The sequence below is a fragment of the Gavialis gangeticus genome, unplaced genomic scaffold, assembly GCF_001723915.1.
Source record: "Gavialis gangeticus isolate Ggan-Ray unplaced genomic scaffold, GavGan_comp1, whole genome shotgun sequence".
In the NCBI taxonomy this organism is placed as follows: Eukaryota; Metazoa; Chordata; order Crocodylia; family Gavialidae; genus Gavialis; species Gavialis gangeticus.
The window spans coordinates 58,503,672-58,518,291 of NW_017728992.1; the positions used below are offsets into that span (position 1 = coordinate 58,503,672).

General features: G+C 41.5%; 1 protein-coding gene across 2 annotated transcripts in view; it reads right to left on the minus strand.

Moving 5' to 3' along the window:
- JARID2 (jumonji and AT-rich interaction domain containing 2) overlaps positions 1-14,620 on the minus strand; it is a 410,278-nt gene that overhangs the window by 169,553 nt on the left and 226,105 nt on the right. For both annotated transcript variants that reach the window (XM_019523000.1, XM_019523003.1), the window contains one exon: positions 10,069-10,210. In XM_019523000.1, the coding sequence (XP_019378545.1) occupies positions 10,069-10,210 (142 nt within the window). The remainder of the gene's footprint in view (positions 1-10,068; positions 10,211-14,620) is intronic.

The window sequence follows — 14,620 nt, forward strand, 5'->3', positions numbered from 1 at the left end:
AGAGATATAACAGGTTGTCCATTCAAAGATTCCTTGTGCTAGGATGGCCTGACTTTGGGAATGGCTGCCCAAAATAAGCACCTCCTCCAGTTTGGCAAATCAGTGTTCCCAGGGGATGTTCCCCTATTCTGTATCAGGATATGGGGTGAGAAGAGTGGTTGATGTTTGACACAGGTCCTTTACCAGCTCAAGTATGTTCTCTTTACAGGGCCCATGTGATCCCAGCTGGGTTTACTAGGTTGGTATATTAAAAAGCTTATGAGGTCCCTCTTAGATTACTTTGGTTATAATGTCTAGGGTTCCCGTGATTTGAAATGGGAGGCCCTGGGAAGCCTTGAAGTAGCTGGCTGCCAGTGACAAAAGCAATGCTTCTTGTGACAATACCAAGGAATCTAGGTAGGAAGAGGTTCTTTCTGTCCTTTTGATGTCCTCTTTTGCTGAAGGTTTAAGTTATAGGATTCTGACTGATTTTGTATATAAATCCTTGCATCTCCACCCTCCTCTTTCTTATGAATTTATGTAGTGTTTTCCTGATTCAGTAAAATGACTAATGCACATTTGCATAAGTTGATCAAAGTTAGATATATCGAAAGCACTTTGTTACAGCATATGAAAGCAAGCAACAGGCAAAGAAAATTACTGCACTTTGACTGTTACAAACATTCCCTTGCTTCTATAACTGCACTGTTACTGTATCTATCATTCTCAGCATTTCAAGTCAATATTCTCCCTCACACATGCACACGAGCGTGCACACACAATTATCCCTCTTTTACAGCTTATGTGCAAAATGTCAATAGCCAAGTATTAAAGAGGCTATTCATCATTAGCTAGAAAAACAGTTCATGACAAAAATCTCACGCTTCTGCCAGCTTTATTACAAGAAACACTTTTCAGTTCAAGTACTTAAGGAACAAAACAATCAGGTGTTAAAAGAATCACCTTCTAAATTAGAAGAGCAACTTATATATACTTGCCTAACCTCACAGAATACTTGCAGGCTCAGCTGACTGTAAATTGCTAGGCTAGGGACAGACATTACACATAAACGTGTTTAAGAGATCAGAAACTGGTTTAAATCTGTAACAGAACAGATGTTCAGTGCACATGAACCAGTTTGAAAATGACTGAAACCAGTTTGAGATAAACCTGGTTGAATGTAGTATCAGACTTAACTGATTTGGGTCAAACTGGCTTATGCAATGTCCATCCCAGACCCCTTGCTGATTTAAGATAAACCAGATACCCCCAGTATCTCAGCATCCTCTCTGGGTTGGGCAGGGCTCTCTGCTCCACACAGCAGGGCTGGCCCCTCCCCTTTGCTCCCTGGCTGCAACTCCAGCACAGACTTTGGACTGCTCCCCCCTCACCCTCACCACTCCCTGCTAGGCAGGACTTCCTCCTTCCCCTCTGCTTTGCTGAGGAGGTGCCTGTGTATTAGCTAGCAGACCACATGTTGGCTATGGTCCGTGCAGAATCAACAGACAGAATCAGCAGGTAGCTGGTAATGTCCCTCTGCTGTTTTCTTAATGGGGTGATAAACACTGTTATCAATTCCTGGCTGGGCTAATCAGAGCATCCTGCTGGGGTCCGGCCAAGCCCCGACTCAACTCAGTGCTGTGGAAGGGATTGGAGTGCTGCTCTAGCACCCCCTAACTTCTAGCCTGAGCCACTGCAGGCATGTACCCGAATGTCTGGTGTGTAGTTAGAAAACAGCCAGGTTAGATTAACCTGCAAAGATTGAATCAATTCAGGCTCAGGTCTTTTGAATGTCTGTCCCTAGCCCTAGAGACTACCAGAGGACAAGAGAAAACCTCTCAGAAATAATGCAGAAAACCAGAGGACTGCTTGCATGTCTTTGTAACACACATTTCCCCTACTCAACCACCTCCCAAACCATAATTTTACTTCATTTCTCCAATGAAGCCAGATCTGGAGCATGCACCTAGAACACTAATGACAAGTGAGTGTAACGAGATCGTATCAATACACAGATCAATACCATAACTCCACCAGAGTGCAGGGCACTAGCTACGCTACTTTTCAAGCGATTCATTTTGAATATATATGATGGCTTTGAATAAATATGATGGCTAACCAGGCCACATACACTGGTTTACAAGACAATTATCTCTGCAAGATCAACCAACTGAAATTACAGGTGGTGACTAGAGTAAGCAACCCGCAGGGCTTAATATGCAAAAGTGTACTTGCTACCAGAAATGCAACAAGAAAAGGAATTTAGTGAGGGCTAAACACCTTTAGCTCTCTTTCCTAGTTCTTCTGGTTGAAGTGCCACAAATCATGTTTCTCACTCTTCCTTCTCCCACACAAAAATTATTGACTTGTTTAAAGTGATGGAAAGGAATGGGAGAATCTAAATGATGCAAGTATTCATGGAAAAATAAAAATCTTTAAAACTTCTACTAAAAAGGTGGATTAATTTTGTTTCAAGACAATTTGTGAAGGAATAAAAATAGACAGTATGGCTTCTTGCAAACATGGAAGAAAAAACAAAAACAAAAACAAAAACAAAAACAAAAACTGCACTTTAAATTCAGTGCACTCAGTGACATCAAGGCTTAGCCCAGCACATGCCCAGAAGAGGCAGTGTGTTACTTTCACCCGGCTGTCCAGTATTTGTATAGATCAGGTGTTTTAGTGGGGCTTTTTTGGCACTTTTAACTAATAGCTGATTGAATCGGCTATTAGATAAAAGCGCCAAAAAAGCCTCGCTAAATCACCCAATATACACAAATGCTGCAGAGCCGAGTTGAACTAAGATGCTGCTTCTTCCAGTAAAGCGCCGTTTGTTTGTTTTTCATGTCTGCAAGCACCCTATTTGACTAACAGGCTAGACCAGCAGTGCTCAGCCTTTTTGGCCAAGTGGTCTGGTGGGCAACACCCGGCTAGTCTGCAAGCCAGATTCAACTGGTGGTCCTGATCTGGCACCTGAGGCAGTTGCAGTGGGACCCCATCCAGCTGTGCGGAGAAGGGCAGACTGGTGGGGGAAGTCCAGTCACAACCCAGCCTCACCTTGCAGGGGGAAAGAGGGCTTGAGGCTGCCCGAACACAACCCCATGGGTGGGGGGAAGGGGGAGGGGATGGGAGACGGCATGATCTGGCTATAACCCAGCCCCAGGGGAGGGAGGGAGAGGAGGTGTTTGGCCCAACCCCAACCTGTTGCGTAGAGCTTTGTGTTTGGAACCGGGCTGGGGGGGGGGCAGGTGGCAGCTGTATTAATGTCCACCCCTCCCTTGCTGCCAAATTTCCCAAAACATGGGGAGCCCTGTGGGCCAGATACTATAAACTCCATGGGCTGCATTTGGCCCACAGGCCAGAGGTTGAGCACACCTGGACTAGACCAAAAACAAAACAAAAAAAAAAGACAGCATTTCTAGATTTGACAATTCTCCCTATATATATATTTTTTTTTAAGTCAAGAAAGCAAATACCCATCTGGATACTGGAATAAAACAAACAGTGTCCCAACTCCAAAGATCAGGTGGTTAATATACTATTTGTATCGACCTGGCTCTGCATGTGTCCTTTCTGGATAAAGTAGCATTACTGTACGTAGCCATCACTATACTGCTGTTCATTGCCAACAAACAGTACCAAAAGGTACCATTATAAATTCTGAAGGCAGCCAGCATGTTGGTTCACACTGCTTTGAACTGTAATCTGTTAACTTCCTTGACTGCATGCCACAGCCCACAACTGGAGACTCATCTGTGCAGGGAACATTTACAACTTGATACATGCTATAGATTTTCTTCTTTGGAGATGCAGTAGAGCAATTCCTCCCTCTTCCCCCTACCTTTAAAAAAAAGAGTAACTTTTTGAAACTTAAAAGTCACTCTGTGAAGATTGTCCAGCACAGGAGATGGACAAGTCCTGTGGCCAATTTGTCAGGTTCCCAACCATGTACCCCAACTGAATTAAGTAGGTTAAATTTGCATTTTAGCTGCTACTCAAGTAGAAGAAACCCAGTAAAAATGAACTTTATGTTCTTAATTAAGCTTTTAAAAATGTTTAGCAAATTCCTAACACATGCAAAACCAAAAGGGATATTTTTCCTTCATATTTTGCTGCAAAAATATTAGAATAATGCAGGTACCTATTTATTAATATGCATTTGGAAAGCGACTCGTATAATCCAGGGCCCCTTTAATACCAGTCACCTGGTCCTTTTAACTCCACACACAACCATGTGTTGGCAAAACCAACAAAAGTTAGATGAATTAGTTAGGTGCCACAATTATGAAGACCAGAAGGATTTCAGTACTTTGAAATAATTTTAAAAGTGATATAATATAGATCAAATTTTCAAAATGGCCTCAACCCAGCTTTTGTTGACATACATAATTCACTTGCTTGTACACCTAAGAAAAACAGTTAATGTGCTTTTTTAAGCATACCAAATTTAACATCCGAGGGGAAAAAAAAATCAGCATTCTGTAGTAACTGTCCCCATGCACACTCCTATCCCACCGGAAGTGAAAACTGAATGACAGCAACTTAATGCTGTTTCACTGAGGTCTCACTCTTCCCTTAGTTAAAGAGTTAGTCCACAGACAACAACTGTCTGTTGTCCTCCCTTAAACTCTCTGTAATTTGGTTTGCTGATCTACACCCTTAAATTTCATGCCTTAATGAAGATTTTGTTATAGAATAATGCACCTTTAGGTATAATGTTCCTGTTTTGCCTACAGTTTGTCTAGATTTAAGAAAAAATGTTGAAGTTAATCAGTACTTTCCACCCTAGAAAAAATTACCATATGTGAAAATGGCATTACTTTGAAAAAGTGACTCCATGCATTTCTTATTCTGTAAAATGGTTTTCCAGTGCTTTGACTTATCCAAAGACTTTATAGGTAAAATTTATGCATTCTTCCTTCCTTACCTACCATCATGCTAAGACAGCATACCATAGCACAAGAAAATTGCAAGTTGTGCATTTTGAGAATATCCTCAGAATGTCTATGGGGTTCTACAATAATCTATACTCAAAGTATGGCTGAGACTAGTTTATTGTGAAGACAACTTTCTCCATTTCCCCCTTGACTGCAAATTTAGCTTTGCCCAAAAACAGCCTCCAGCCAAACTGAAGGAAAGGCCTTAAACCAGTTTAGCAGATTCAGTGACATCAAAGCTAGGTACAGACATTCAAAAAGCCCAAGTAGGAAGCAAACTAAGTTGCACAGTTTCCTGTAAGCAGAATAGTTTAGATCCATAGCAAACAGAATGCACATATTTTGGGAAGGGGGGGGGATCTTATGCTGGGCTCTGCCATTTTTAAATCAGTCGGTGTGTGCCAAACTTCTGTTCTGTTGCAGGTAAAGACCAGCTTTCGATCACTTATACTGGCAAAGTGTAAAGTCTGTACCTGGCCTAAAAGCTTGTGCAGACCACGTACATGCTGCTCTTGCTAAGAAACAGCAGTGTACGCAAAAACGTTTCTTTCAGTGTAATTTAGTGTAAAGTTACTCTAGCCTAAACCTCCCTTCCTTTCCCCCATCTCACCACCGTGTATGCACTTATTACAGTGTAAAAGTAGCTTTTGGTTCAGCTTGTCACTCGGGAAGGGGTTTAAACTAAAACAAAAAGAAGTCACTTCTATGCTCAAATAAATGTCCAGAAGAGAAAGGAGATGGGGGGAGGAGGGGGAGGGAGTCTACAGGCACAGCCTTTAAAACTCCTGTGTAGGCATGGTCTAAGAAATAGGCAGAGCAACTTTGCTGTTTTATAAGGTAGCCTTTATAATTTCCCTCCTCCATTTTTGCCCTAGGTGGAGTTGTGCTCCGATTCCTTAAAAGACAATTTTTACATAGTTTCAACAAGTACACGATTGGAGTTCTCTGCCCAGCCACTCTCACAGGAAAAGTCCAGTCTCTTATCTTTCCCAAGAAATTTCAGAACAATAAAATCTTTCTTCTTCTTCTTGTGTATGACTTCAGAAAGTTGACTCCTCCAACCATTTAAGAATAGATCCATCAATATTACTGCAGTCTTTCAGACTGTTCACTCCCTCTGGTGGACCATATAGAAAGCAGTGAGGTAATGTATGCTGGGCTGTCTGATCTCCTTTGCCACAGGGGCATGATAGTGAGTTTGTAAGGCTCATTTTGTTTTATTTTGTTGGAAGCTCCATAGCCTGATCACAGCTGATTCAGGTTTACCTATGCCTTACGTGGGAGTTTAGGACCAGGAGGGTTTGAAGATGGTAGTTGTATGTAGTTATGTAGTAGGGTGCGATTGTTATTCCATTGCTCGTCCCACCTTCTCTGGGGCCATGATGACAGTATGGTGTGTCCTGCTTCCTCTAATGTTTCTGGCAGATATTGGTAAGGGCTTTATGCTTTTTACATGTTTCTGCATTGGGTATTTTTCAATCATCTCATGTAGTGGATGGTCTTCCTGCTGGGCTTTGATTGCTAGGTCATGCAGTATTCCAGACCTCTTGGTGTTATGAGGGGGGGCTCCTGCCAAGATGAACATGTTTTCTCGTTGCATATATACTGGGTAGCCATTTATTGTTTGTAATGCAGAGTTCAGGGCACTGTTCAGTTTGCAGGTGTGGGCACTATTTGTAAGATGTATACCTTCCCATGGTGCATTCTGCGAGTAGCCAAGGCCTCTGTTCCACAGCTAAATTAAATATGTCATTGAGACAATTTCAGAATGTTTCAGAACAATCAAATCATTGGCATGGTATGAAGAGAGTGAAATTCCAACTGCTGCTGAAGACTCACGCCCGTGTAACAGCTGGATATTAAAAAGCAGCCCTTGCACACTCACAGACATTCCCTCTGTAGTCTGGATCAAAGACATGCACAGCATAGCATATAAACATCAGACAAGCAGTCATCTCCTTAACTGCCTCCTTTATAACCTTAAAGGATCAGCACTTCTCTCTCCCATCATGCCATTTCAAGGTTGCAGACCCCACAGAATCAAGACTTCCATGTAGCTCAGAGCTTGTCATTTTTGTGGAAGTCTCAGGAGTCAAGACATTTCCCCAAAAGCCCATATTTTTAAACAGTTACTCTCCCTTTTATCTTACACATAAACAATGCCTGCACATTAACGTATACAGCAGCACCATCAGTAAGCCCAGTTCACTTTAGGTAACACCAAAGTTGATTGGAACTTCAAGAAGAAATAAAGACTAAACAACAATGCAATTTGTAAAAAGGCTTTGAAGAAGGGGAGCGTGTGATGAGTAAAGAGGAATCTTTTGAAACGAATCTGAATTGAAATTCAATTAGAATGATTATTTTAGATTCCTAGGCTATGACCAACAAGTCTTACACCAGAGGTCTCCACTTCTTGCCATGATTGTCATCAGCAAATAACACAAAGCTAATGCTATAGGATACAGGTAACCTCTCCACCTGTATAAAAGACAGTCATATTTCACAAGAGACCTCTCTCCCCTGCGAAAAACAACAACCTGAAAAGAAGGTTTGCATACATCCCCAGTTCAAACAGACAGTGCTACAGGACCTTAAGCCTGCTTTATTAAACAGCGTGACTCCCGAAGCTGTACACTTCACTGTCTCTGCAAACCAGTAAAATTGGTCTCTTCTATGTGCTTGCAGCTGGAAGACATGGCATTTCTAGAATACTAAGGACAATGCACATTTTAGTTACGGGAGTGAGAAAATTGTGGCTAGTCTGGTATTGGCACGTCCCTCGTTTAAATGCAAATTTCAGATAGCAGCAGGACATCCATCTTGCTACAGTAAGCTGTAAAGGAAGGAACACTGAGAAGTTTGACCATAGGGTATAATTTCCTAAAATGTCTTCAGCTCAGAGGCACGAAAACAAAATGGTACCAGATACAATGCTGAGAGAAGAGGAGTTAGAGAAACTGTCAAGATGGGTCTCAAAGGTGGTAGGTGGGGAAGAGAGTATTCTGAAAGAAGCAGAATGCAGAACAGAAGGCAGGTTGTGCATGAATGCCAAGAAGTGAATAGGGGAGGAAGAAAATAGGCGAGTTCTGTATAATTGTGGCCTGCAAGGGCAAAAATAAATAAATAAATACATTTATGGTACTTCATGAGTAATGAAAGAAGAACTTAAATGTTTCCCCCACTTCCACAAAAACCTGCAGAATTCTGGGGGGGTTTCAGTTATGTTTTGTGTTTTTTTTTTTTTTAAAGAAAAAAAATCCTTTTAAAGTATCAAAGGTATCAAGTTCCACGATTTCAATCCTTGGAGACCAAGAAAATTGGAGTAAGGACTTCCACATACCTAAACTGAAACAGTCATGGTGTTCAACTAGTCACAAGGGCCTTCTCTCGGGTGTTAGAAGTAAACAAGAGCTAACAAAATGTTTGTACCAACATTTCTAAAACCAACCAAATAAAAAGACCTTTCTTCTTGATTGCTCAAATTCACTTCATTAGAATGTGTGATGTCAGAAGCTGACTCATTCCTAAATCAAATACTGAGTCTCTCAAGTACTGCACACACAACACTTAAATTTCAAAGCAGAAAAATCTTTCAAGCCTGACTTATGCCTGATAAAAAGCTGAAAGTTCCCCACGAGCAATGCTGTACTGTACAGGTACTCCTCACTTAACGTCATCCCAGTTAACGTTGTTTCATTATTACGTTGCTGATCCATTAGAGAACATACTCGTTTAAAGTTGCGCAATGTTCGGTGATAATGTTGTTTGGCTGCCACCTGCTAGTACGTAACTACTGTGACGTAACTGGCTTCATTTAACATTGTTCTGCTTAAAGTCACGTTTCAAGAACATAACTACAATGTTAAGTGAGGAGTAGCTGTATTAAGTCCTTGCAAAGTTTCTATCAATACAGAGCAACCAGTGCATATCCTGTCCTGAAATACACGCATCAGCCAGGCAAACATTCGAAAGCAGAATCTTTTCATTTAATTTGAGGGGGCCGTTCTCTTCCTCCACATCAGATCTCCCAAAGAACTGTTTAAAGTTACCTAGGAAATAGGAATGTGGAAGAAGGCGGTTTCAGGAGGAACCCCACTTTAAACCTATTTCAGTTTGTGAGGGGGGTGGTAAGTTCGGATTTTGGGGACGGGTGTGGGTTTGCCTTTTGGTAAATTGCATTTTTTCAGGGAACCAGTTTTTGTTCTCATTTTATGAGACAAAATTCCAGACTTCTGCTTGCACTTGCAGCATATTTTCTACATGAAATTGGCTCTAATCCTGCAATTTTAACCCACATTTTGCACATGAGGAAATTGGCCAAGATTGTAGCATAATGAGAGTTCAATAAGGATTTCATAACTGACTTCTAGGAAATAGAGGCCAGCTTGCCACATCATTATCTCAAAGTAGTCCTTACAGACAATAACCCACATCCTCATAGTGAAGCTTACTGTACAACTACTATTTTCAGAGGATCTATGTATTTTAAACCATTTGAACATGTCTTCAATCAAAGTAAACTAACGGCAAATCTAATGTAATGACACCAATGTAGCCTGTCCAAAAAATTACATTTGTATGTACTGAACAGTGACACTTACACTACAAGGTACCTAAAAAGACTATGACTAGACATTTCATTTAATAGTCACTCACTGCAAAATGACAACAGCCTTTCCATGTTTTCCATAGCAAAACTACAGATTATTCACTTTAAAAAAGAAGCCAGAAAGATGGATCCAACATGTAACCTATCTTTGTAGTTACTTTAAACTCTCAGCTTCTGAACTGTGGTAGCGTAATGTTGCACCTGTGCTGCTCCAGGAAAAATGCTAGATGCAAGGATTTTTTACATCTTTTAAATCAGACCAAATGTACAGTTGGGAGGAATATGGACAAGCTTTTGGGTACCACAGTATCCTTCCTCAGGTCTCACTAGAGCCTTGCCCATCCCAACTATACAGATGGTCCAATAAAAGATAGCACCCACAAAAAGCTTTATCTCTGTTTCTGAAAATATTTCAATATCTACTCATGGTAAAATGGGAGAAAACCAAGGCAAGCAGTAGTGGGAACATAAGTATGGCCTTATATCTGCCTGATATGTAGCTCATAAAAAGATTATTTGAACTGTAAAAACACCACTGACCTTTTCCTTGATGGCCCTTCTTCAAAATCTGAAGAACTAACATCGTTGCTAGTGGAGGACACTTGTGATGCATCGTCTTTCTCATTCTCCAACTGTTCCGATCCTGGTCCTAATCCCTTAGATTGGCCATTAGTGAGGAGTCCTGCAGAGGCAACACAAAAAGGGTACAAAATGTTCAAGTCATGTATCACCAATGCCAAATGGGCCAAGATAGTATTCACACTGATAGCCAAATAGAGTTCACAAAAGATAGCAGACTTTGTAAAAGTGGGTGAGGTTGTTTTATACAGGGAATCTCCATTTAGAAATGGATGAGTTTACAATTTTTTTTTTTTTTTTTACCTTGCAGCAGAGAACTGCAAACCGCCCATTCCAAATGAGAATGTGGAAAACTGTTCAAAGTTGCAAAGAAAATCGTTTCATGGGCTTTACAAAAAGGGCATTATTTTAGTCGTATAAATGCATCTCTGCATTAGAGACTTTATTCAAGGCACAGTAGCTCACACTGATGAGAGTCATTTGCATAAATCTCTACATCAATTTAAAATTAGGTTGCCATGTGGGCGGTTTGTTTTCTTCCTCTTCTTCCTTCTGCTGCTTCTAACCATTTTAAATTTAGGAAGCTTTCAAATTGTGACCCTTAAAGGTGCAGTGAGAAAAAGGCTTTTTCCCCTGACTCTGCTCCAAGCCTCTGGCTAAGCCTTACCCAGCCACAATAGCTGAAGGCTAACAAGGGAAAGCTGCACTAGGCCCATCTTTCTATCCGTTCCTCAAAGAGCCACAGACGGACAGGAGAACCACTGATAACAAGAGAAGCATTTTGCCTTGCCTAACTGCACTGACTGCCAAATGCTGTTTATCTTACTCACGTGAGCAAGTACAGCATGATTTGACCCATGACTTTAGCAGCTTGCCAAAAGACACTGAAACCACTCACCCTTCTGGTGGTATTAAAATAGTGATAGGTATTTCTCGATTGATCACAGGAGAGAAAAAAATATCACTCTATTACCTGGTCAATATTTATCTAAGGTTTTAAGAATTGATCACCGCAGGAATTCCAATTCTTTCTGGCAGATTACAGCCCTTCACTGCAAGCTACAAAAATATTCTTGCAAGTGTCATGTGTGGGATTACTGCAGAGGTTTCAGCCCACCCAACTGGGAGTAGCACTTTCTTCTTTGAATCTTTTGAGCACCCCTTTCCCCATTTCACCTTAGCTGCCTCCAAACACCAGCGGCATGAGCAGCATACTGACGCTTTGCAGAAGCACAAATGTAATAGCACCTAAGTAACAGTTCAGCCCTAATATCTATGAAATCTATGGAAAGTAAATCACGAGTGCTGCACAATCACAGTCCATTTCAAACCACAATTTGCCATGAAAACAGTGTGCACTCTATCAATACAATCATCGCACAACATACTGTTCAACTTCATACATCTTCAAAGATGCTTCCAGATGTAAATAGACCCATCTTTAAAAAGCCTGCAGTCTGGCATTAAGTAAGCAATATAGCATTAAGAAGAGGAAAAGGACAAAGACTCCCTCCCCTCTTGCACCCGCTTCTTCAGGACAGACTTTGACGTTGTGGGCCGGTGTGATGACCCATCTCTTATTTAAATCTAACATTTTTGAACTTCCAATTCCAGTGCAGTTTCTGTATTTCCAAAATTGCCTAATTCAAAGACTTCATCCTACCTACATTTTCTTTTTTTTGTCAAAGTCTGTATTTATGCACTTTGGATTGTGTTACACGTCTCGAAGTGGAGTTAAAAGCAGACACATGGCCTACACCACCATGGCGCAGGAATGTGCAGTTTGTAGCACCTCAAAGCCTTTTGAGGCACTGCAAAATGCAGGCAGCACATTAATCCATTTGCCATGCTTCAAATGCTGGCATCTAAAAAACCACACCAAAAAACAAACAAACAAAAACAGTGTGCTACATGTGACAGCAGCATGCACCGCCTGAAACTGGAGCCTGGTCAGCCAGAGCCATGCAGGCCAGGCTCCACACACCTGGATCACCACCAGTGCAGCCCCAGGAGGCCCCCAGGATGCTGGGTAAGGCTGCTGGGACCAGCCCAGGTGCTGGCTGCACCCAGGGCAATTGACAGTGCACCAAAGTGCACACACAGGGGTGTGCCTAGGGACAAGTAGCAGTGGTATGAATATGTGCTGCTGCTGTTTGTCCCCAGGGAAATGCACATTCCCACTTGTGGGGATGTGCCCATGATGACTACAGTTGCAGGGCTGCAGTTGTGCACATTATTTTTAAATGCTGCTTTTTTAAAACACCCCATACAAAAAGAGAATGCTGAAATTCATTGTGGGAGGAAAATAAAATAAGATTAATTCTCTGAAATTTTTTCTTAAAGGGAAACCACAAAGCAAAAGTGGAAACTGAATTAAGCACAAATTTCTGTGCAAAATACCCATGCTATCTTGGCTATGAAGCTGACAGCACAGAAATACGTTAAACAACCAGCTTTAAATTCTTACTTACCTTTTAGTAAGCCAAGAAATAAAGAGATTGAACAAAAGGGATTTCTCAAATGATGACATGAAAAATGCCAGATATTAATTTCATTGCAGCTTATGAAACCAATGGTATTTTTAATGTCACAGAATGATATATTCTGGATTTCCTTCAGTCATCCTGAAAGTTTCAAGAGATTTCATAGAGAGGAAAATTAAAAAGCAAAAGAAACATTAACCAGATTCCTTCTGCACTGAAAGTCTCCTTACTGGAAATATGTACTTAGCAGTGTTTTAATTTTTTGCTTTGCATTTTATTTTTAAAACTCTGCTGATAAAATGTATGGTCTGCAAACTCTAGCAAAGTCTAAATCAAGCATATCATTTTGAGGCTTCACATTCAGTAAGTTAACCAGTATGACAGAATTTGGCTATGTATTCCAAAAGTAATATTTGTTCTGGAAAGATGCCATATGTAAAAAATCGAGCAACCTGAAGTATGAGTCAAGAAAACTACCTCTTGGGCTGACAGCTCTCATGCATGTGGAAGTTTCTTGCCATATATCCTCTAAACCTGCCAAACCTATCCTTACATATGGAAGTCAAGTGTGATGCGTGCCCTTCTTTGGAAGGGTGAAAAAAAAAAAACATTCCCTCCTCTTCCTGACAACTCCATTTATGTAATGTTCTGTATTGCTAGAAAACATCCAACAAAATATCAGATAACAGATGTTAGCTAATGTAAACAAAGTACCTTCAAGTTAAACTCAAAGTGAATCAAAGTCAGCGTACTTTCTGCAACTCAGATCTAAAACTCTAGGCAAAAGGCATTTGGTCAGTGCAGTGAACTAACAATCAGTCTTCCTCTCCTCAAGTATAGCTTATTGAAAAATTCCATTTGGAAGCCCACGCATGGCCCGTACATGTCTAAAAGGCTAGGGACAGACATTACACATAAACCAGTTTAAGTGATCAGAAACTGATTTAAACCTGGAACAGAACAGATGTTCAGTGCACATAAACCAGTCTGAAAAAGGCTGAAACCAGTTTGAGATAAACCTGGTTGAATACAGTATCAGACTTAACTGATTTGGGTCAAACCGGTCTATGCAATGTCTGTCCCAGACCCCTTTTTAGTTTAAGTTAAATCAGAGTCCTCCAGCACCCCAGATGCTTTGCAACTCTGGGTGAGGCTCTGCTCTAGCCCTGCCCCTCTGCTCCCTGGCTGCAGCTCTGGCAGAGACTGTACGTACAGCAGGCTTCCTCCCTTTCTGCCCCTCCTCCCCCAACCCCTCCCTGCTCAAACAGGGATTCTCCCGTCCCCTCTGCCTTACACAGACACCTCTCAGCATTAGCTAGCAGACCACATGCTGGCTATGGTCCATGCTACAGGAGACAAGGCAAAGGCAGACACAACAGTACCTGCTTAGGGCTTTTTGAAGCTAATAAACAGGTAGCTGGTAACGTTCCTCCATTCCTTCCTTAGAAAAAATTGTTTAAGAAGAGCTTGAAGGCTCTTGTTTTGCTGATGGGCTGATAAAAGCTAACAACTCCCTGTGCAGCTCCCTGCTGTGTCTCTCAATAATCAGTTATCAACAGCAAATGGGGGGGGATCCCCTCCCTAACAAGAGCACCCTGCTGGGGCCTGGTCATGCCCCACTCAGCTCAGCACTCTGGAAGAGAAGGGAAAGCTCCTCTAGCACCCTCTGGCTTCTAGCCTGTGCCACTGCAGGCATGTGCCAGCATTTCTTCAGTCCAGTCTGTGCAGTTATAAACCAGTTCAGCCTAGCCAGGTTGGACTAACCTGAAAAGGTTGAATCAATTCAGGCTCAGGGTTTTTGAATATCTGTCCCTAGCCACAAAGGTTACAAACACCTTGCCAAGTACAGGAGAAAAAAATCCAAAACCTTGACTCCTAACTGTGGTAATATCTCAAGTGACCCATTGCCTCCAGTAACACCAGTGCAATCCCACTGCTTTTGCACAGGGGTAAATACTGGAATTAAGTCAATAATTTTGCTGACACAGAGGTACAGAATCCAATCCCCATGTGCTCACTGTTGGGGTTTA